The 23,553-nt window shown below is 41.0% G+C and overlaps 1 protein-coding gene across 1 annotated transcript in view; it reads left to right on the top strand.

Moving 5' to 3' along the window:
• The window catches only part of DLAT (dihydrolipoamide S-acetyltransferase), a 23,737-nt gene extending 1,090 nt beyond the window's left edge, over window positions 1-22,647 (top strand). The window contains exons 2-14 of the mRNA XM_018566167.1: window positions 1,631-1,732; window positions 3,730-3,854; window positions 6,436-6,586; window positions 7,135-7,261; window positions 8,795-8,979; window positions 10,115-10,253; window positions 11,463-11,530; window positions 13,231-13,338; window positions 16,582-16,689; window positions 18,674-18,792; window positions 19,545-19,707; window positions 20,596-20,732; window positions 22,125-22,647. Coding sequence (XP_018421669.1) covers window positions 1,631-1,732; window positions 3,730-3,854; window positions 6,436-6,586; window positions 7,135-7,261; window positions 8,795-8,979; window positions 10,115-10,253; window positions 11,463-11,530; window positions 13,231-13,338; window positions 16,582-16,689; window positions 18,674-18,792; window positions 19,545-19,707; window positions 20,596-20,732; window positions 22,125-22,254 — 1,662 coding nt within the window. The 3' untranslated portion in view covers window positions 22,255-22,647. The remainder of the gene's footprint in view (window positions 1-1,630; window positions 1,733-3,729; window positions 3,855-6,435; window positions 6,587-7,134; window positions 7,262-8,794; window positions 8,980-10,114; window positions 10,254-11,462; window positions 11,531-13,230; window positions 13,339-16,581; window positions 16,690-18,673; window positions 18,793-19,544; window positions 19,708-20,595; window positions 20,733-22,124) is intronic.
• Window positions 22,648-23,553: the final 906 nt, after the last annotated feature.

Raw genomic sequence — 23,553 nt, 5'->3', positions numbered from 1 at the left:
TGGACAGGCAAAGGAAGAGCCATGAGGGGAGAGGGGCAGTATCCTTTCCAATTTTTTTATTTACATGTTTTACCATGTGTTTTTCTGCATTGGGGCACCGTAGGCACCTCACATGGTTTCTGCAAGGCGCATGTCAAAGTGTGAATGGAAACTTGTCATGAGAGGAATTCATAGACTGCCTTTGCTGACCTGAAGATGCCATTTTTCCCAGATCGAGTATGAGTACCGATACCTTTTCTCAAGTACTCACCAATACTTTTTTTTTCTTTCCTAAATCAATAGAGACTAGTGATTTTGGGACAGTGGTGGAGCACCAGGGCCCGGTCGCAGCTGCGACCCTGGTAGTTCTGCCACTGACTCCAAGCTGTAGAGGGACTATAAATCTCAGCAATACAATATACAGCAATGCAGAATAATACCATCAGCTATAGGGGACTACAAATCCCAGCAATACATTATACAGCAGTGTAGAATGTCATCAGAAAAATACCATAGTGGAGAGTCTCTGGAGGGGGAGATTTGTGGAGGGTCTCGGGAGGGGGAGACGTGCGGAGGGTCTCTGGAGGGGGGGACGTGCGCAGGGTCTCTGGAGGGGGAGACGTGCGGAGGGTCTCTGGAGGGGGAGACGTGCGGAGGGTCTCTGGAGGGGGAGACGTGCGCAGGGTCTCTGGAGGGGGAGACGTGCGCAGGGTCTCTGGAGGGGGAGACGTGCGCAGGGTCTCTGGAGGGGGAGACGTGCGGAGGGTCTCTGGAGGGGGAGACGTGCGGAGGGTCTCTGGAGGGGAGGAAATTGAGGAGTCTGTGGAAGATTACCAGCCCTGTAATCCTCTGTCACAAATTGGATGTTTTAAAAGAGCAATTGCTGCCCTGGACTGAGGTGAACATCTTATGTCAGACAGGAGGTTCTATCGTCAGCTTCACAACTGCTACACTTCCACTTGCATTACCCTATGGAGTTGTTCCCTTGCTGATATTGTCCTCGGGTCACCTCTTGCTTGCTGGTATTGTCCTCTGGGCACCTCTCCCTTGCTGGCCCTGGAGGTTTAGCAGCATTTTGTGCAGTAATGGGGTGACTTCCACTAATGGTAATGGAAGTTGAATTGATGTGCCCTGAGACAGGATGACCATATATCTAACATGCCATGACATATGTATCTAATTTTAGAAGTCTCCTTCATAAATCTTCTTCGAACCACCTCTGTTTGAACCTTGGCAGTATATGAATGTGCAGATGCTACAAACCATATGGCATCCGTGTATTACTTTTTTCTTTTGTATGTTGTGTGTCTTTTCCCTGACCAGTCATCCTAGTCTATGTGTAATTTGGGCAAACCTTGGTCCTTTCAGATCCAGAACAGTTTGGCAGAGAGCTTGTTTTTCATTCATTACATTTGCAGTGTATTGGAGCCTCTGATGGTTTACACTGCCAGGCCGCCCTTAGCTGTCACCTTACACTCATTCCCCATCATTTGCTATGACTAGATCTTCTGTAGAATTCACACAGAGGATGTTTTGTAAGGATTTTTGTAAGGATTACCTTAATGGGTGATTGGATGTGAGAAAAGTCTTGTGTGCTTAATAATGAACATTTTATTTTGGAGTCTTACTGGCAACCCTTTTCTTTGTACAGGTGCCTTTACCTGCGCTCTCCCCTACAATGCAGATGGGAACCATTGCACGGTGGGAAAAGAAGGAAGGCGATAAAATCAGTGAAGGGGATCTCATTGCTGAGGTTTGATTTCTAAATGTTTGATACATTGTACCTCTGTCTGTATATCATTATAACATATTAAGGCTTCTAGCTTTTTGTATTTTATTTTTTTTATTTTACAAATAGGTAAGTTCTGGTCGCTGAATAACTGACACAGACCAATCACAGAGTATTAAAGGGAGATTCCTTTTTTTTTAAATAAGTGCACACTTAATAAATGCTCCTTTTTTCTTTTTATGATTTATTGTTTCTTTGCATTGGAGCCAGTAAATGTTCTGGCTTCCGCAGACTCTTCCACCTGCCCATGTCTGTACCGAGGTACAAACATTCAGTAACATGGCTGGGAGGAATTGTCAATGGACTACAAGTGTGGAGATGTCACCATATTTGTATTCCTTTGAGAACTACAAGTCCTTCTGCCATGGCAACTGATGGGACTTTCAGTCTCTCCAGCAAATGGACAAGACGTCACCGGCACTCCAACTGTGATGTAACTTTGTCTTTTATGGACGCAAGTCTGTCATATGCTTTGTGATATGACCGATGCGCTTCAATAAAAAGATGAAGTTACATCACAGTCGGAGTGCTGGTGACTTCTTTGCTGGTGACTTCTACCCCCTCACTGCAAGGGTTAAGTTCTCGTTTAGCCTAAGGAGATAAAATAACAAAGTTATATTCACCTGAAATGCGATCCTGGCTTGTTCTAAGACCGGCCTCTCCATCGTGTCTCCTCTGCCGCTCTAGTGATGGACTGTCTGTCTAGCCCTATGGCGTCTTCACGTCCAATACACTATATTGGACGTGATGACTCACAGGACCTTAGCCCACTGGAGAGAAGTGGGGGCGAGGCTGAAGGAAGTGGTCTAAAAGCAAGCCAGGATAGTGATTCGGGTGAGCAGAACTTTGTTAGCTCCTTATGCAAAATGAGCACTTAACCCTTGCAGTGATGGGGTAGCCCCACTGCAAGGGCTAAGATTTTATTTGCCCAGAGTTCTGTTTTAATGATCAAGAAGCAGCCAAAGATGTGGAGAAAGCACAGATCTACAGAATGAAGGAAGCAGAAACGGGGAGATCCCTACTTCAGAAGAATAGTGAGCAGCACAGGAGTGACATCATATCTCACTCCAGATCCTGTAAGATTATCATTTAGGGACAGCAGTGCCTAAGATAATCTCACACTGCAGATATGCTGGCTACAGAATGAGTGTCTAGGTACAGTCACATGTCAGGAAGCGTGCTGCTATTTTTAGGAGGAAATCAAGGCAAAAGGTACATTTTCAAGGTACTGCTTAGGCACATTATTATTTCTGGATGTTACCTATAATGTAGCAAATCTTCATTCGTAACGGGAGGACGCTAGTTTGTGTCCTCCCGTTACCCTAAGGAGAACTATGGGGAAAAACACTGACCCCCATAGTTCTCCTTTTAAGTGAAGTGCACTTTCAGTCATTTTCATTGGAGGCTTATTCAGATTTATACAGCCATGAAAGATGAAACAGTAGCCGTCCCAATCAAATATTGTGCACATAGCCACATACTACATAGAATTCATATTTAACTTTAACATGGAATGTTTTTCCTAGATATCCAGTGCTTGATGTAATAGACTTTTATAACTGGCCTCGAGGCTAGTGTAACCTTTCTTTCTTTATTGCTTCTTGGCACAATGGGTTATTGTCCACCAATCGATTTCTATGTTTCATATAAATATCAGTGCTCAATAGCACCTTGTAGCCCTGCTTGGGCACTGCATGTCCTTTTTTAGGTGTACCAAGTGGACAGTAATGTGTCAGTGACTTTTCAAATCAAAACACATCATAGGTAACAACTGTTAGTATGGGGGACATAACTTCTCACTTCTGGAGAAAGAATATTCTAAGGGCCCCTGTTGTAAGGATAGAAGCTGGATGGTATGAGCACTTTATATCCATGGTGCATGGATTGGTGGTGCGGGAATGAGATTTAAATACAGCAACCAGTGTGACGCACTGATGTTAAAAATGGCGGTTGTTTTGCAGGTTGAGACAGACAAAGCCACAGTTGGATTTGAGTGTGTGGAGGAGTGTTATCTGGCTAAAATCTTGGTGGCTGAAGGAACAAAGGATGTCCAAATTGGTGCCATAATTTGCATCACCGTTGACAAGTGAGTGACGAGCACATGCCCCATGTCTTGATTGCTTTATTATTTAGGTTTTATACAGTGTAAGCTATGTTTTTGTTTAAGTTACAGATGCCAGTGTCCTTACAAATCTATAATCCCATGTGTGCAACATGTTTCTAAAATCTATAACTCATTTTAAGGAGCCAATAAAAGAGATACAGGGAATACTCTGTAAGACTGGAACCTGCAATATATTATAAGGTATATCTGTGACCAGTCATGTTTTATGCTTCCTTCTAGTTGTGATCTGCTTTTGTAGTGATTTTAAAGTGGGCTTCAAGTGAAACTCCGCTTTGTTGAAGAGGAAAAAAAAAAGCCTTCCATGTTTAAAAGTATTCTAGGAGTAAAGCAGAACTCTCTGTAAAGATATTCTTAACCCTTGCAGTGGGGCTACCCCTGCACTGCGAGGGTTAAGTGCTCGTTTGTGTCTAGCTTAAAAATAATAACAATATACCTGCTCATAGATCGGTCCCTTCCACCTTGCTCCCCCTCCATTTCAGTGGTCTAAGGTCCAGTGAGTCGTCCACTGCTGCAGTGGAAGAGGAGACAGGTGGAAAGGGCCTGGTCTAAGAGCAAGATGGCTCGGAGGATCGGGTGAGTATATATTTGTTATTTTTGAACCTAGACACAAACGAATACTTAACTCTTGCACTGAGGGGGTTAGTCCCACTGCAAAGGTGAAGAAAATGTTTACCCGGAGTTCTGCTTTAAGGGCTCATTCGCACCATGTGCAGAGACCAATGTTTTTCTCTATCTGATTAGCGCAAGTCTCTGCAAGGACACACTGTGTTTTTTCACAAGATTTTATGCACATTTTGGTGTTACTGAGCCCCTAAAGGGTGTTTACACTTTTGCAGGCAAATTTGTGAAAACCAAATCTATGTTTGTAATGTGTTCCCATTTATACAGCATAGCTAGAAATATTTTTTCAGAAGATTTCTTACCTTTTTTAGCTGTTCTTTGGATCATGATTATACATAGGACTCTACAGACAGCTTCTAGTGGTTATTTTTATTTATTTTTTTGAAAAATCTTTTTATTTATTTTGCATAGTAAACAATTACATTACAGTAACATTCGGGCACCAACATAGCACCCCATTCATACGCAACAGTGTATACATTACGGCATAACGTATGCCAACAACCGTAAAGGACCATGCAAGGTCCAATAACTAACCCTCTGACCATAACCCTCTGGGGACAGGGGGGCTTCACTTACAGGAGTAGTCACAGGATCCGTCTCCATGTCGTCCCACACCGCCGTCTGTGTGCCTGCAGAGGTGAGAGAAGCAGCTCGTGCAGCCAAGATGGCGCCGGCGCACGTGTCAGCAGGCCGGCCTGGAGTGCCACCGCTCGCTCGGGACCGGGTCGATCGTCTCCTGGTCTGCATCAAGGAGAAGGCAGGAGTCACCGGATCACCCGACAGTACTGGGTGAGTATTTCGGCCGGTTTGTCAGCTAGCTAAGGGTCAGGATGTAGCACGGATGTCGGGAGCTGCAGTGAGACACGTCTGCTCAGTCTCACATCCCGGCCACGCCCCAGCTTCTAGTGGTTAGAATAGGTGCCAGTGTGCAGATAAGACAGACTGGTGGACAGTTTTCTAAAAGTTTTATTAACATGCAATGATGGGAATTTATCAAAACTGGAGCAGACAAAATCTGGAGCAGCTGTGCATGGCAACCAATCAGCTTCTATCTTTCATTTGCAAAGCTTAACTGAACAAGCTGAAGAGAGAAGCTGATTGGCTATTATGAGCAACTGCTCCAGACTTTGTCTGCTCCATCCTTGATAAATTCCCCCCAGTGTCTTCTGGTCTTTAACCCTTTGTTAGGACAGACAGTCCTGCTCATCTAGTTTAAAAAGTAATTATTATCAATATTATTATTATTATTATACAGGATTTATATAGCGCCAACAGTGCGTGCAGCGCTTTACAATATAAGTATGACATAACATTACAATTTAAGACAAGATGGTAAGGAGGGCCGTGCCCGTGAGGGCTTACAATCTAAAGTAATAATGACATCTGCCAGCACGGTACAAACAGGGCTCATTGTTTGAAACAAAACTCCTCCCAGACCCGCAGGCAGCGAGAACTAAGCAGGATTTTTCAGGCCCGGAGTTTGTAGAAACATCATGGAAAAAGGAAATTTGTGATATTTTTTAGGTTATGCTATGTGAATGGGAACATGTAACAAATGTAAAGTAGGTGTTATCCCAACTTGGCTGAAAAGTAAATGTTATTGAAAGTGTTTGCAGCTTTTTTTTTTCTAGAGATCTTTAGACAGGTGATTACAAGTAGGAAGGTGTGCCTTCTATAAAGTTGACCTATCATAAAAAAGTCCCCAAAAAAACACTTGAGTCATAATTATTTGTTGGTTTCTTAATTGTAGAAAATACTGAAACTAATCCCACTGCTATATCTGCTAACCACATGAGTCCTTGCTATAGTGACACTGTATAAAACTCCATATTAGTTTTCCTTAACTATTACATAATTTCAAGATCCCTTATACATTTCTAACTTGCTGTTTTGATTGGTTTTGTTTGTTATTCCATAGGCCAGAATTGATTGATGCCTTTAAAAACTACACATTGGACACTGTTACAGCTGCTTCTGCTGCTCCTTCAAGCACCCCAACAGCGGCTGCCCAGCCACCACCACCAGCAGCAGTTCAAGCCCCAGGCAGTTCCTATCCCACACACTTGAAGGTAACCCTGTGAATGCATTATGTCATGTAATATAATCAATGCCAGTTATTTTATCAGCTGCAGTATGTACACAAACATTTTATAGAAGCAAAGCACATGATGAGCATTTGATTCTTCAAGTTTTTTTGTTGTTTTTATTGTGCATTAGCAAGCCAGGTCTATGTGTTTTGGTGAGTGCTGCTTTTTTCCAAGACCAGTGTAATACAGGATCTCTATGCATCTTAAAACTGAACTCTGGCTTACTGTAATCTTGCATTGGCCCCCCTTCCCTATGTAAGGTAAAATAGGAAATGTTTATATTTAGCCATTTGTTCCATCTCAATTCCCCTAACATGGCCGTACAGATGTACACACTATGGCCAGTTTTGGTTACAGTGAATGAATCCATGAGTTACTGGGTTGTTGGAGAAAATCAGAATATCCAGAATGCACAAACTCCATGCACATAGGGTGCCTGATGGGAATTGACGCCAGGATTCCTGAACTACAGGGGACTTTTTCTTCTTAATATTTACTAACACAAGATCTGTTATATCCCGTATCTCTAGATCATGTTACCTGCACTATCACCAACAATGACAATGGGAACAGTACAGAAATGGGAAAAGAAGGTCGGAGAGAAGCTCAGCGAGGGCGATCTACTGGCAGAGATCGAAACAGATAAAGCCACAATAGGTAAAACACATCTGTTATGAAACGTAAGACTACAAAGTGTTGTGTGAAATATAGAAAGTGCTACAACATTACTTGGTTTACATTATATTACGTGGTTTAATTTACCTGCAGAATATCTTGTTAAACAATTATCTGAGAAAAAGCAGTTCAGTTTCCTAGTCATTTGGATAGCAGTGATGCTTGATAGTAGGGATGCACAGATACTTTTCGAGTACCAGTGCAGATACTTGGCATTTTAATGAGAACTACCGGGGTTGCAGTGGTTGCAGCTGGGACCTGGCTCTGGCGCTCCACCACTGTCCTGAAATCATTAGTCTGTATTGTTTTAGAAAAACTGTCACATGACAATAAACAAAAATGTATCAGTACTCGTACTTGTAAGTACTCGGCAAGTACCAGTACTCGTACTCGCAAAACTGGTATCTGTGCATCCCTTTATTTATAAAAACAAAATCGTACATTAAAACAGAGATGTACAAATCCCAGGAGCTCTGTGTGATGCTAAGAAATGACAGCTGCCTCCAAACTTTAGAATTTTTCTCTAGTCTAGTCTTGGAGCTCGAACAGTATCTGTGCATCCCTACTTGATAGCATTGTAATGCATTCAATTTTTTTCCAAAGACAAAGCCTTGGTGTGGTATGACCTTCAGGTCATCCATGCTAACCACCGTTCAACCATGCATCAGTGATCCTTTGACCTTAAAATGTGTTCTGCATAAACATGCTAATTTAAATAAGCTTTTGGTACATTGTAATAGTGGCGGTGCTTGCTATTCATATGCAAAATATTATTTTTTGGGGGTGATTATTCCTATGCATATATCTCCTTTTAATGGGCCAGTTAAGTGAACCTAACACTAGTATTTATATACAAAACTACAATGCTCTTATAAGATTATGTGGCTGAAGGTGTGTGCATATAGCTTTTAGTAGTCGGCAAAACATTTTCTGTGGGCCAAGGTACCCCCAAATCAGGACACCCTTCTGATCTTTAGCATCAAGTAAGAGTTTGGGCATTGCACAATGCAGTGCAGGCACCCACAAGCCAATACACGGGGATCTGCATAAAACTGTGATCCTATACGTTTATAGTTTACTTTCTCTACTTAATGAAAAAATGTATTGTTATTCATCACTTCATGTATAGAATACATGGGATATACTGTGCTGTGTTTACTGGTTTCATCATATCTTTGTGCCTTTGCCTCATCTCTGTGATTGCATGGATGTAGTTTGACTGTGATGTACCTTTTTTGTCACCTTTCTGATTATTTCATTCTGTTGGAAAAAAGAAGCTGAGATGTTGTGAAGTGTTCCCGAGGTCGTCAAGCAGTGTGTGTGTGTGGAGTATACCTAGGTTTAGGGCCCACCAGGTACTCAGAAATGCCTTTTGTTGATTACTAGGAATATTCAGGTAAAATGTGGTACCTCCTCTTCGGGATTATAATAGTTTTGTTTTGGTCTCTCTTCAGAAAGATTGATATTTGTTCTCATATTACATATTTTTAATTCATTTTGGTCTCTTTCACCAAGGTTTCGAGGTGCAAGAAGAAGGATATTTGGCCAAAATCTTGATTCCGGAAGGCACGCGGGACGTACCACTTGGAACACCACTCTGTATCATAGTGGAGAAAGAGTCAGATGTTGGAAGCTTTGCAGATTACAAAGAGATAGTCGGAGCCGTAGACATTAAGCCCCAGCCTGCTCCCTCCACTCCGGTACATTATTATAAAGAAGTTTTAAAACCTTTAAACTTTTTTATACCTATATTTAGTAAATGAAGAATGTTGTACTATTCATAACCGTCTCATAGAATGCGTACTGCCAACCTCCTTACTTTTTAAGCATTATATCAAAGTATATCTAAAGCTAAGAACAATGAAATATAATGCAGTGTATCAGTCCTCCGATGTGGTCGCTGCATTAGTTTTCTTATTTCAGGATTTTTGTTCTTTGATTCTGTCAATAATTCACTTCCTATCGTAGGGTGACAAGGCTCACTCGCTACACTGTACCTATGGTGGAGCAGCTTTATCATCCTATAGCTGAAAAAGCAGATAACTTTTTTAAAAGGTTTGGTGCACAGGGAGTTTTCTGAAAGGATCACAGGTAGTTTTCTACACTTGCTAAAAATATTCTAAGCCTAAAAAAGAAAACAAATGCAGCCGCCAAACTGGTAATCTGCAATATATTACGTTCAGTCAGGCTAAAGGCTGCAACTTGGTCCATGGTTGATATGTTAACAAAGTTCTTCCATATTGACATGGCACCCTCTGCCAGGACTGGTGTTGGCTGTAAAGTTGTTCAGGCAGCCATGTGAGTTGTTTGGGTGTTCCTTCTCTTACTTTCTCATGGGACTGCTTTTAAACATCTCCAGATGTCTTGTAGTGTCCATCTTCCTAGGGCTACTGCTCATTTTAGTGCCTTCTGAACAGCTCCCATTGTCCTCAGGGCAGTGTTAGGTCTAAAGGGAGTAGACCCCCGATCCTGTCATCATTCTGCCCCTAAAAGTGGAAAACTCCTAAGTTGGGTGTGATTTGTTGATGATAGTGTTGTACATTAAGTAAGTTATAGCAATCAGATATAATGTTCCAGATCGGTTTAGCTGATTTCTGATTGGTTGCTGCATTTCATCATTGTCCACTGCAATGCTGCACTGGATGAACTCTTACAGCTGCTGCTTTGCATACTGCTGACAGGCACATTCAATTAAATCTTGAACTGAAAATACTATTTTTCATCTGTTTTTGTAAAACACTGTAGGAGATATTTAAAAAAAAGAACAATCTTGAGTATTTTATTTATTTAAACATACACGTTTTTGCATTTATATCTGGATTGTTACATCTGCAGGCTGCAGGCTTCCCGCCATCAATACCAGTTTCTTCTGCTCCTACTGCACCAAGCTCAGCACCCAAAGGAAGAGTATTTGTGAGTCCGTTGGCCAAAAAGCTGGCATCAGAACAAGGCATAAATGTAAACCAAGTGAAAGGTGAGGTCAGATACAGATTGTGCCACCACATTTAATTTTTGTATTCTAGACTAGATGGGCAACGCTAATTAAAAAAAATAAAAATTATTTATTAAATGTGATATATAATATGTACACACACACACACGTATGTTATATTGTTGACAATATACATCAATAAAGAACATTTGTTTGGACACACATCCAGGTGTGCTGGTGACATCTCTTCTATATAGTATTGTAGCTTAAAGATCCTCACCATAGGCTTTCCTTGCAGTAGTTTAAGCCTCCACCCATCCTACAAAGCCATAACAAAGATGTCAATTTCTTGCATCTAAATTTCAAGCCAGTTTTAATTTTTTAGTTCTGGATAGAGCAAGAAAGGGTTAAACCCCTAAAAGGTTTTAATGTTTTCTGGGACAGTGTTTTAACAGACGGGGACAATGGAAATAAAATTATAACAGGGGTTCCAGGTTTCACCTACTCTACTAAAGTGCTTTTATTTCTGTCTGTGTTGCTGTTTCCACTCACCTCTGGTTTGATCAAATGTTATCAGGACAGGAAGGGAGAGTAAATCTCTCTGATAGAGCTCTTGATTGCAGTAAAGACCCAAAAATGGATTCTAACCCTTGCTGCTCTGTCCAAAACTTTAAAAAAGGCTTTTGGTTTGACATTTTAATCGAGAGACTAAAGCCTCTCTTCCATTTGGGACCTCGTGTCTTTTGTGCTCATGTTAAAATGAGCAACTTTCCACTGAATTTAATGAATACATTTAGTGTATTTCAGCTGCAGGTTGGTATTGTATAAAAGGTCTAGGATCTATCAGGACACCTAAATTATTCATAATTGAGTCACCAAGTTTTATCCCCTAGATTGTATGATACATGCCTGTTATATTCCCATGTACATACCTTTTACATGGGTCAATATATTAAACCTATTTTACTATGTAGTTATCCAATCAACCAGTACAACAGGGTCAGTTTGTAACCACTTACAGATTTCCTATATCCTCTACAATAGAAGGCTTTACACATACTGTGGCCTGTGAAGCAGTCATACTGTACGATCAATAAATAAGATATGATGTTTAATGGCTCCAGTTTTCTCTAGGCCTGTGTACTATATTTGATGTCAAGATAGTTTATACTTTATAATAACAAGCTATTCTTTATCTTGACATTTATTTGCTTTCATTCTTACACAATATTTTTCTGGGGGTTGTTTCAGGTACCGGGCCTGATGGCAGGATTACAAAGAAAGATATTGAATCCTTTGTACCTCCCAAGGTTGCTCCTGTAAGTGTGAGTATACTGTATCCCTCCCACTGCTCTGGACTAGTTTATGTAGACACTGAAGTTGGGGAGTTATGCTGTTGCTTTGTTCACTCTGAAGCTATCAGTGGGGGCGTTGAGGTATACCTCAGAGGGATGTTGTTCTGAAGTAAAATATCAGTGAAAAGCATCCAGTTGGAGCTGCCATTTGAATTCTGGGCAGTGTATTAGATGCTTGGCAATGCCATGTCAACTGGTATGTGAAACACCCTGTAACGGGTGTGTGCAACCGTCGGGTCTTTTCTGCCCGTGCGTGCCCGCAAATGCAGCAGTGCCGTCCGTCCGTTTTTTTACTACGGGCGGACGGCAAGAGGTTAAACCTGTTCAGCCCCACTGTGTATAATGTCACTGGTACTGTCTAACTGTGCAGCTCAATAAATGTGACCACTTCTGCTGAGTCTCCTTGTAAGCATTTTGTATTGACAGATTTCCTTCAATCAAAATGATCTATCCATAAACTAGTGACAGAATGCAGCATCAGATGGAATGCAGACAGTAGAAGAAAAATGTGTATTCAGACACTAGCTATATATATTCTATAAAGTAACAGCATAGGCTCTTGCAGTGTTGTACTTTTTGTGGTTCTTTGCTGTCATTGAAAGGATTGAGGTGTTCGTGTTCAAAATTACACAGAGTACTCCTCTTTGATTCTTTAGGTAATAAGAGATTGCATGCTGCAGAGATTTAGTTGTGCGTAACGGTATTCACATTCTATTCACACAAGACTTCTCATCTCTTGGGGGGAAGATCTCGGGTGCCCACTGGCTGAACCTGTCCTCGTCCCAATCTCTTTGGATTAAAGTACAAAAGAAATCAAGCCTCACACCACTACTTCACTGGAAAGCCTTTATTGTATATAATGGGATGATATGGAGCTGTACGTTTTACAATAAAAGCTTCCAGTGAAGTAGTAGTGTGCGGCCATATTTTTTTTTTTTTGTACTTTAATCTGAAGAATCCACATTCTGCTTTAGGCCTCATTCACACTGCCGTGCATATACGCGTTTGCTAACCATATATATATATATATACGCAAAAACAGAATGGAACAGAGATGCGTCCGGGCCGCGTATCTCTGCGTATTTACGCGCGTACAGCACATTAAAATTCCATTACGAGTGATGCATTCTGGGATTGCATATAGTGCATGCATATAGGCGCTCGTATATATGTGCACAGACGCGTGTATATATACGCAATATACAATTTTGCTTGCGTTGTGTGTGAATGAGGCCTTATGCTCAGCTATGTGTCACCCACCAATTATGGCAAACGTGTTAGGACAGATGGACTAAATCTACTAAGCGCTGCGCAAACTGTTGGCGCTATATGAATCCTGTATAATAATATCTACTTGCTCTGTCTGGCGACAGTCATACTGGGAGATTGTTTTTTGGCAGGATCCGCTCTTCCTTACTGAAGTGTCTGGAATAAGCCAGAAGACACCACAAAGCATTTGAGCGCAGTGACTGTATAGGTGTCCTGTGAAGTATCTATTTATTTATTGCATTCCATACCAAGTAATAAACTCAAGGTTGTCAATTGACCTTGAAAACGTACATGCTTTTTAAAATTGAAATGGAGTGCCTTCTGTATGTAAACACTTTGTTGTAAACCTCGTTTTTCTAATTATTCTCATGTATTTGTTTTATATGGACTTCTAGGCTCCAGCAGCCGCTGCTCCAGCCCCTGCAGCCATACAGCCCTTTCCAGCCGTGGCAGCTGTTCCTACTGGAACCTTTACAGATATTCCCGTTAGCAATATTAGGAAGGTAAGGATTCATCCACACCTCCATATCTTCTGCATTGCAGCTGTGGTACTCTAAGAAGGGTGCATTGATCAGTACAAAAGCCCATTGTTTTTGAATAACCACATAGAATTTTATTTTCAATTCAGGAAATGTTTTTTTAAAGAGGAATTCCACTCTGTAAGCTGTGCCCGAAAAAAAGCAGGCAGAGGAAAAATGACTTCTCACTATCATTGCCTGCAGTCTCCCTGCAGCTGATCTTTCTCCATTACTGACCTACCATGCTTTGTTCTGCACTGTGTTTCTGTGTGCAGTTGGTCATCTTGGTAGTGGCAGGGCTTTGCTTCCTTATGTCGGAGCCTTCAGCAAGAACAGTGAGCAGCACTTAGTGATGTCATTAATTCTCACCCTAAATCTCCTCAGACTACCAGTCAGAGGCATCAGTGCCTTTGATGTCACGCTGCAGATATACAGCTAAGAGGCTGTAAGAGTGCCTAGGCACCCTCGCATACCAGGAAGTGCGCTGCTACTTTTCAGGAGGAATTTCAGAAAAAGGTACATTTTCAGGGTACTGCTTAGGCACAATTAATATTTCTAAATGTTTCCTATAGCATAGCAGATCTTCATTTTTTTAGTTAAGTTCCACTTTAAATGTGTAATTCAGTGTAATACATCGTCATGCCTATATCTAAGTGGTGTATAGCATATGTAGTTATTTCTTACAAAGATAAAGCAGAACATTGTATATTATGCTGCATTTTGCATTATTACAGTTTCATGGTATTATGTACAAGTCAGTTAGTATTTAGCCCTTCATTTTTAGATCTACCGTATTTGCCGGCGTATAAGGCGACTGGGTGTATAAGACGACCCCCTAATTTTCCACTTAAAACATAGGTTTTCGGCTATACTCGTCATATAAGACTACCCCACTTCCGAGGCAACACCATTTAAAAATATCATGGATGGATGTGCGGTAGCTTCAGCTACATACAGTATACCGTGCTGAGCCAATCATGGCAATGTATTCTATTAATGAATACAAAGCTTGCTTGGATTGGCAGAGGTTGTGTACATCGCTCACCGTGATTGGCTCAGCTACTGTATGTACCCGAAGCTACTGTACATACAGTATTGCCACACATCCAGCGGGCTGACAGATTAGGGATGTTTGTCTTGGCCTAAACTAACTAAAGGTATACATTGTATACCCTGCGTATAAGACGACCCCCAATTTTCGGGGGATGTTTTTAGGCATAAAAAGTAGTCTTATACGCCAGCAAATACAGTAATTGTACTCAGCAGGACAGGCTCCCTGTTAATAGAGCGCCTTATGGCAGACACAAGATGCTATACCACTTCATTCAGTAGCTGTAGTGTTTGCAGTCCAGCATGTAGGTAAAACCTTACCAAGCTTTCTCCAGGAACACTGTCGTATTATTCAATATTAGGATTCACATTGGGCAGGGTATGCACGGCTTTAGGATCAGGTTGTTTCTATAGTGTCGTAAAGTATGCCTATTGCTTGATCCAGGTAGCCTCTCACAGGAAGCTATGAGCACAGTAAAGGAAAGACTATCTGTTACCTCCTTAAATTTGGGCAGGTAGCAGTCTAGTATGAAATTAGACAAGCTTAAAGGAGAATTATGAGGCGAGTGATTTTCACTCAGCCTCATAATCTGAGCTGACCTGTGACAATCAAACTGTCACAGGTCGGCTCAGTAGATCGGGATGTGAGCGAACACATACCGGTGCTCGCTCACTTCTCGGTCTATCCATGCAGAGAGCCATGACTGTCAGTCACGGCTTCCTGCAGGGATTCCCCCCCCCTCACCTGTCCGATCCTCCAGCGCTGACTGGCGGAACGAACGGGGGAGGGGGCGGGTACAGCTGACTCTGCCTCTAGATAGGCAAAGCCAGCTGTCACTCAGCTGGGTGGATCCAGACAGAATTGTCGGGATCTGTTCCGGCTGCTGTAGCTCGCGGTATACTGAGCTTTGGGTGTCGGGAGGACACTGGTTTGTGTCCTCCCGTTACCCTGAGGAGAACTATGTGGAAAAGCCCTGACCCCATAGTTCTCCTTTAATGAGGTTGTATAGTCCCTATGCAATACAGTCAGGGTAATAAAATGGGACACATTTCTACATCTTATAGCGTAGTTTATCATTTTTAATCTTATTTATTAATTTTCTTCGTGGCCCTGGGATGATGATAAATTATAGAAATCATTCTCCCAGAAAGGGACCCAGTAAATTAGTTAAAGTATAATTGTTTATAAAAATAAAACTATTGTCATCAAGTTGTGTAAATGGGTAATGATTATAAGTAACTGTCAGTAGTGATTGGATATTTATTACCAAGCATGCAGAACTCATGGTTTGTCAGCCCTTCACCCCCATGTTCCACAGCCAAGCCCCCTCACTATTGTTGGCTGTTTCCAGAACCTCTCCTTGTCCCCCCAAACTCCACAGACAATCAAGGTCCTCTAGCTGAGCAAGCCAGACACTCACCATTGTGAGCCACATCTTTCACTTTCCTGTTTAACAGAATGGACTCTGCAACTTGCTGTTTGCCACAAAGGCACATATTGTGCATCCTTCCCATGTTAGAGGCAAATCAGGTGTCAGGATTGGGGTACCTAACCATTTTCTATTGCCCTCCCTCACAAGATCCCTATGCCAGTCCTAGCATACTCATCAGGGGTTTAATGGGACAAGGCTTTGGCACTTTTGACAGCGAAGGAAGGAACAAGGACATGTTTCTTCAGTACCCAGGCTTGGGCACACCTTTAGTAGGCCAAAGTCTAAGCATGCTATAATATATTGTATATTTTTCAAAACCCTAATGAGGCACACACATAAACTAGATGCACCCTCCAGTACACCACATTCAATCGCCAGTATGCAGACAAGCAGTGTATGTGCATTTAATGCCTCCCTGACCTGATTCCAGAATCTGTACATTGACCCCTCACTGACCATTTTTCTGAGTTTGCACTTTGGCATCTCAGGGATTGTACTTGACTTCCCAAATGAATAACTATGAAGATGCCGCAAATGTAAACTATAGAAATTCTGTTTTCAGTTAATTAAAAACTCTTAAAGCTGAACTCCAGGCAAAATGGCTATTTCTTTGTCAGGTTCTATACATTCAGTATATGTATTTCCACTGTATACTTGACATTTAAAGAACATTTATTAACTGGGCATTAAAGTGTTTTACAGAATATATCATTAGACTAACTTTCCGTAATCCTGTTATTTCTAGGTGATAGCACAGCGTCTCATGCAGTCCAAACAGACTATACCTCACTACTATCTCTCCATCGATATAAGCATGGGAGAAATTCTAAATTTGCGGAAGGAGCTGAATGAGGTAAGAAGATTACAAAAACAATCCAAACATTTATAAATGGCTTTCAGAACTCCATTCTAGGAAATAACAATTCTGAAATCACCAAATATAACTAGTTACACATTCCATTGAAATTAAAGGCAGTTTGTTTGCAGACTCCACAACTTACTCACAAGCCTTGTCTAGGCTCGGACCCTGCACTGCATTATGCCGCCACACAACACAGCAATGGAGCAGGAATAGCTTCTATTGCTTTGCTGGAGCTGGTCTTTTTACCAGGGTCTGATTTATGCAGCTATGACATGCTACAGATGAGCGGCTACATACAGAAGCAAAAATACACCATTATACACATGTAGCTGGGTTGTTAGCCACATTAAGGCACATTGATATTTTTCACCAAAAAATTCTATAGTTTTATTTAAGTGTAATGTGATTATGTGGCTAGCTGTACAGGAACCTGTCTGAATAGAAACATGGGCACTGCCATTGCTCTACTTATTCTAGAACATACAAGCTTCTCCTTGTACTTCCTTTACAGTTTATTGAGTTAACCTAGAGTTGGTTATATACTGACTGCATCAGTCAGTAACTAAAGGTAGCCATACTTGGTTAGATTATCAATTTAATGTTCATATTTCTGAAGACTCGTTCATCAGAGCATATGCCATCATTAACTCCACAAATTTTGTTTAAAATATCTGTGTAGCTCTAAAAATGTTTGTTTATTATAAAATAATAGTTTTATACAGGGTTGCACAGATACCAAGTACAGTACTCGGTACGAGTACATGTACCGATACTTTTGAGCTCCAAGACTAGACTAGAGAAAAATTCAGAAGTTAGGAGGCAGCTGTCATTTGTAAGGAGCATACGGAGCTCCTGGGATTTGTACATCTCTGTTTTAATGTATGATTTTGTTTTTATAAATATAAATGAAGGGATGCACAGATACCAGTTTTGCGAGTACTGGTACTTGCCGAGTACTTACAAGTACTGATACATTTTTGTTTATTATCATGTGACAGTTTTTTTAAAACAATATTGACTAATGATTTCAGGACATTGGTGGAGCGCCAGAGCCAGGTCCCAGCTGCAACCGCTGTAACCCTGGTAGTTCTCATGAAAATGCCAAGTATCGGCACTGGTACTCGAAAAGTATCTGTGCATCCCTAGTTTTATACTTTTTTAAATTAAATCAACAAAATAATAATGGAAACCAAGGTTGGTTTAAATGTATAAGTACATTGCATATTTATAAGCAAATGTACTGTGTATAATACTGTACATTCAATACATTCATAGTACAAAAGTACATGGGCCCATGGGTTATAGTGGATATACTGGATATATTGCAAGATACTAGAATATCCTTAAATATATATAGCTAAATAAATATTATGCACTATTCTTTCATACATTCCTATACCATACAAATTCTTTTAAATGAACAAAAGTTCATGAAAAATGTTCTTACAATAAAGAATAGAAGAAAAGAAAATGAGCAAAGGTTCATGATCATTTTTTCCCAACTGAAGACCACATTCACTGTTTTTTGTTTCCGTCCTTCTGTTTTTGGGTTCACTGTGGTTTAAAATGAATGGCAATAGCGATTATCCCCATTATCTGTTTGAAAACGATTGTTTGTGAAACATTCATTCGATTATCTAACAAAAATTTTAGTGTGTATGGCTTAAGTAAGAAAGCAAAGATAAGGACAACATTTCATGAGCATGCACCTAACCTAACAGATCTACTTTTCATTAGGTAAATATTCTTGTTTAAATGCCTTTTAGGTGTTGGGTGTACACTGGGGATGTTCAGGTATTTTTCTATTTCTTATATTTTAATATGTCCTACCCCAAAAAACTTGCATGTACTAAAAAAAGCATTTAAAACAAAGTTTCTACATGGTATTGGTGGTTTATTTTAGCCTCTACAAATATAATGTTAGCTTGGCTTTATGTTAGATGATTTAATATGTCTGTATGTCTCCGCTTTCTAGGTTACAAAGTCAGAAAACATCAAGCTCTCTGTCAATGATTTCATCATTAAGGGTTCTGCCTTGGCGTGTCTGAAAGTACCCGAAGCAAACTCCTCCTGGATGGACACAGTTATTCGACAGTAAATATATGGCAGCTTTTATAGTATGTTGTAGGCAGCACATTTAGGGCTCAGTCACACAGCTGTTCATGGCCGTACAGCACCCAGATCGGTGTATTTCTGGGGCTGGAAGCCTTTACAAATCAATCACAGGCTGACATGATCTGCGGCTGTTGGCATGAAATCGCTCATGGAAGAATTTTATAACTAAAATATAATCACTATATTTTGGACACCCTTATAAGGCACAATTACATGTAGTTAAGGACAGATAAGTGGCCATGTTTGCAGACTGTTTGAATCCAGGGCCGTTCATCTGTCCCTGGGTGTTTAAAGTCAGCACAGCTTCACCTCATTCACTAAGCTAAGTGAGAATCCACTTTACAAACTCTGGGATGTAATTGGTGATGGTCCTTTCATGTTCCATTAGCAGTGTTGACAATGACTTACATTAACCAATGTGCTCATCATTACCCATTACAGTTTATCCTTAGGTTATCTCAATGTCATTTACCTAATGAGGAATATTTTGTCAGTCTTTTGGTAAAAACTATTACCCAGATGTTATCTGTTTCTCATTCCCACCAGTCCTTTTTGCACTTTGGCCTCACTGTGCATACACGGGTAGAGCTGAACGGAGATTACTGACTGGGTGGCACTGAGCTGTGCATGGGCAGTTGGGCAGCTTGCATTCTGTAAATCGAGGAGTATACTGTATGTGTAGTCGGGTTTTGTGGTAGATTTTTGAATCTGTAATGCTTGTGTCTTTCCAGGAATCATGTTGTAGATGTGAATGTGGCAGTAAGCACCCCTGCTGGACTGATAACACCCATAGTCTTCAATGCTCACATAAAGGGTCTGACAGCCATCAGCAAAGATGTGACATCTTTGGCTGCTCGTGCGAGAGAAGGCAAGCTAAAGCCACATGAATTCCAGGTATGTTCACTGATGTTTAGCTGCATGTAATACGGTTGATTTTTTTTTCTTCAAGAACACGCACTGGTTTTGTGGTTATAAAAAGTTTCATTCCAGATAAAACACCAGGTAACCTGAGTTAGGGATGGAAAATCTAGAAATATGTTGATATATATATATATATAGCAGCAGTAGTCTAATATAATATATAAAGCCATTGTTAAAATACACATTAGATGACAGATGATGTACAGAGTGAGTATAATTGCTACTTTAGGAAATCTTGGAGATTTTATAGATGAAATCCAAGCAAAAAGCAAACTACACATATGAAATACATATATCAGGCTGTTTTGTGTTTTTGTATTTCTGTCTATCCAGTCCTGAGATTTACTCAGCCCTGCCACATAGCACAGCCCTGTCTAAGAGGGCAGGAGACCTGATTTTTCTCTATTGCAGTTAAGTAAAGCTCACAGGTCTCGTCTCTCCCCCAGCCAAGGAGAGGCAGCAGAATAATGAGGTCATCTCTGTTGCTCAATCTCCTCCTATCAGTGTGTCCCTTGTTAGCACATGAGCACTGCAGAACAACTGATTGTCTCTTTGTGCTGCCTGTCCTGTCTGAGCTCTGCTGTACAGTGGATTGCAAGAGACTGTTACCAAATAAAAAAAACAAGTCAGTTTACCCAGGGCTTTACACTTTTTTTAATATAGGGTAAAGCTTACTGTAAAGAATATCCAAATGTTATTAATTTGTACTCATCAGTCTTGTCATTTACAGCTTATGTACTTAAAGTGACTAGATTTACATAAATAATGTTAAATGTTACAAGAACCACATTGTGTATGGTAGAGTTTCCAATCGCCTACTAATGCAGTTTGTTTCCTGATTTACCATTTTGTATATTGCAGGGTGGAACATTTACTGTATCTAACCTGGGAATGTATGGAATCAAAAACTTCTCTGCCATAATTAACCCACCACAGGCCTGTATTCTTGCTGTGGGAGGATCAGAGAACAGACTCGTTCCAGCAGATAACGAGAAAGGGTAAGAACAGAAATGACTTTTTCCCCGTATTGCGGCTTAATTCTGTTTTTTAATCTGACACCAGAGGAGTTAAAAGGGATTGTCAGCCTTTGTGTACAAGCATTGTGTTTTGATGGCTGGGTGATGTCCTTCCTTCTATGAGCCTCACTCTGACTATTGCCATCTTTATTTATTTCAATTGTTTGGTTCATGGCCATTTCCTTTTTTATTCTCCGGTAAGTTATTGTCTAGATGTGGAGAAGTTACCTCTAGGTAACGGTCAGATTTTACAGTTCCTGTTCAAAACAAATTCTAATTGGTTGCTATGGTCAACAGTTCTACCTAAAGTGACCCTGTCAGTCACTTAAAAAACTGCGATGTCAGTTCCATGTGACAGAATCGCTGTTATTCTCACCTGTTCTTCTACAATAGCTTGGTTCCAATACTGCGGCCTCCATCAGATCCTTCAGCATTTAACATTTATAGAAAGTGCCAAATGTCTGTGCCCCCCCCACTGCACACTGTGGTTCCATCCTCTGACCCCTACTTCACTGCTGTGTCCTGTAGGGGACAGATTATGGGAGACTCATTGATCTGACACTCCTGAAAGTGTCAAAAGCTGAAGAATCTGCTGGAGGTTGCTGTGCTGCAAGGGAGCGATGGTAGAAGAGGTGAGCTCTTCTATTGAAGGAAACTGACATTTCAATTGTTTCAGTGACTCTTAGCCCACGTTCACACCTGAACGTTTTGTAGCGCTTTCTACGCTCGACGAACGCTCTACAAAACGCTTAAACATCTAAATCCCATTGTATTCAATGGGTCTGGTTCACACCTTGGCGTATTTTAGCCCGTCCCTAACGCGCTACAAAACGGCCCACACCTGAAAAGGCACATGTACTACTTTGGGCCATTTTTGTTGCGCGTTTCCACTGGGATACAGCCAAGTAGCCATCGGAAACGCCCGTTTGTCGCGCGTTTTTTTTTACCGCGAATCGCGGTAATAAACCGCGCGACAGACGCGCATATGCAATACGCCTAGGTGTGAACCAAGGCTTAGGGTTTGACTTTAAGTTCTCATTATTCTCATTATTATTATTATTATTATCCAGTTTTTATGAATGGCCCAGACATGTACAGAGAGATGGTGGATGCTGAAAAGAATCCACCTTTTGTCAAATGTTCTTCCTTTGAAGAAATCAAGGAAAGTAAATGAGCCTGAAGTTTGAAATCTGCTCAGAAATAGTTGGCCATGTTTATTTTCACATGGCTGCAAAATGAAAGCTTTTCTAGGCACTCTGATGTATACATTCAATGTTTTCTTTTGTATTTCTTGTGTGTGTGTGTGTGTGTGTGTGTGTGTGTGTGTAAGGCTTGCCCTCTGGTCCTCATGAATTGTTTTTTGCTTTCCTGCAGTTTTGATGTTGCCAACATGATGTCTGTCACCCTGAGCTGCGATCACCGAGTGGTAGATGGGGCAGTCGGTGCTCAGTGGTTGGCCGAGTTCAAAAAGTTCCTGGAAAAACCAATGACAATGCTGCTATAAATGAGTTTGCCTTTTCCTCCGGTCAACTATTCTATTCATACAAACTATTTATACTCTTGTCTCTGAACTCTCACCGTTAACATGAATACCTTTTTTTATTATTATTTAAACGAACAAAAGAAAAAAAAGCTAGTAACTCGGCTAGTTTTTTTTTTCTTTTTTAAATCTTCATTCTGTACAGATTACCAGTGCTCCACTCCAGTAACTGTTCCCAATCTCCACAGAACTGTGATGTGTGGAGGTCATCAATGTTGTAAAGGTCTTCCTACAAAGGTCAATGTTTTCTGGAATGGTTTTAAATCATAACTGTCCAGTACTGAAAGAGCAAGTCTTCTATATAATGAGATGTCTGCCTATTTTCCCACGGGATAAATAAATGTATGTTTAGGCATTGTTGTCCTATCCTCGTTTCACTTGTGATTTAATAGTGTTGATTATAAAGATTATACATTGGAGGCTTCCAGGTAACACCAAAAGCAGTATTCGCCTTTAGGTACACCTCTAAGTAGTCCATGTGAGAGAAAGCAACAGGTTCACTTATATAGTGACACCACCGTGCAATGTTCTTCCCTTTGTTCTAATGCAACTCAAAGCAGCTCCTTGGAGTAAAGAGTATACTGAGTATTATTATTATTATACAGGATTTTTATAGTGCCAACAATTTGTGCAGCACTTTACAACATAGGGAAGACATTATAATTACAATACAATTCAAGACACAATGGTAAGGAGGGCTTTCAATCTAAGAGGGAGGGGCAAGTGATACATGAGAAGGTAGCTGTGTGGGGATGAATTGTTTGAGAAAGAAATAGTTCAGTGGTTAGTTTGAAGTGTGATAGGCTTCCCTGAAGAGATGAGTCTTTAGTGATCGCCCAAAGGCAGTCAGAGTGGGAGATAGACGGACAGGTTGGGGTAAGGAGTTCCAAAGAATGGGAGAGAATCTAGAGAAGTCCTGGAGGCGAGCCTGGGAGGAGTTGACGAGGGAGTTAGAGAGCAGGAGGTCTTGGGAGGACTTCAAGGTACGGGAGTGCATATGACCTACTACCTTCCATCCACATGACAGCGGCGGTGCTTTGCAATTGGACCCTCAGGTATCCAGCACTGCCAAATGGGAACGGGGAAAGAGTCCTTAAGTCCTTGCAGCTTGGAGCTTACACTGGGCTTCCTACCTTTTGCTTGCCCGCATTACTATACGCTGTAAATGCTGCTATATTGAAGCATGCCAAGAGTACTACAGCTTTTCTAAGTGATGCAACAAAGTCTTTTTCGGGTGCACCAATCCAAATTAAGTCGGAGTGA

This window comes from Nanorana parkeri, unplaced genomic scaffold (assembly GCF_000935625.1).
Source record: "Nanorana parkeri isolate BGI_ZX_2015 unplaced genomic scaffold, ASM93562v1 scaffold922, whole genome shotgun sequence".
Classification (NCBI taxonomy): Eukaryota; Metazoa; Chordata; class Amphibia; order Anura; family Dicroglossidae; genus Nanorana; species Nanorana parkeri.
Note: the sequence above shows the minus strand (reverse complement) of the source record. Positions and strands in the feature narration are given on the sequence as shown.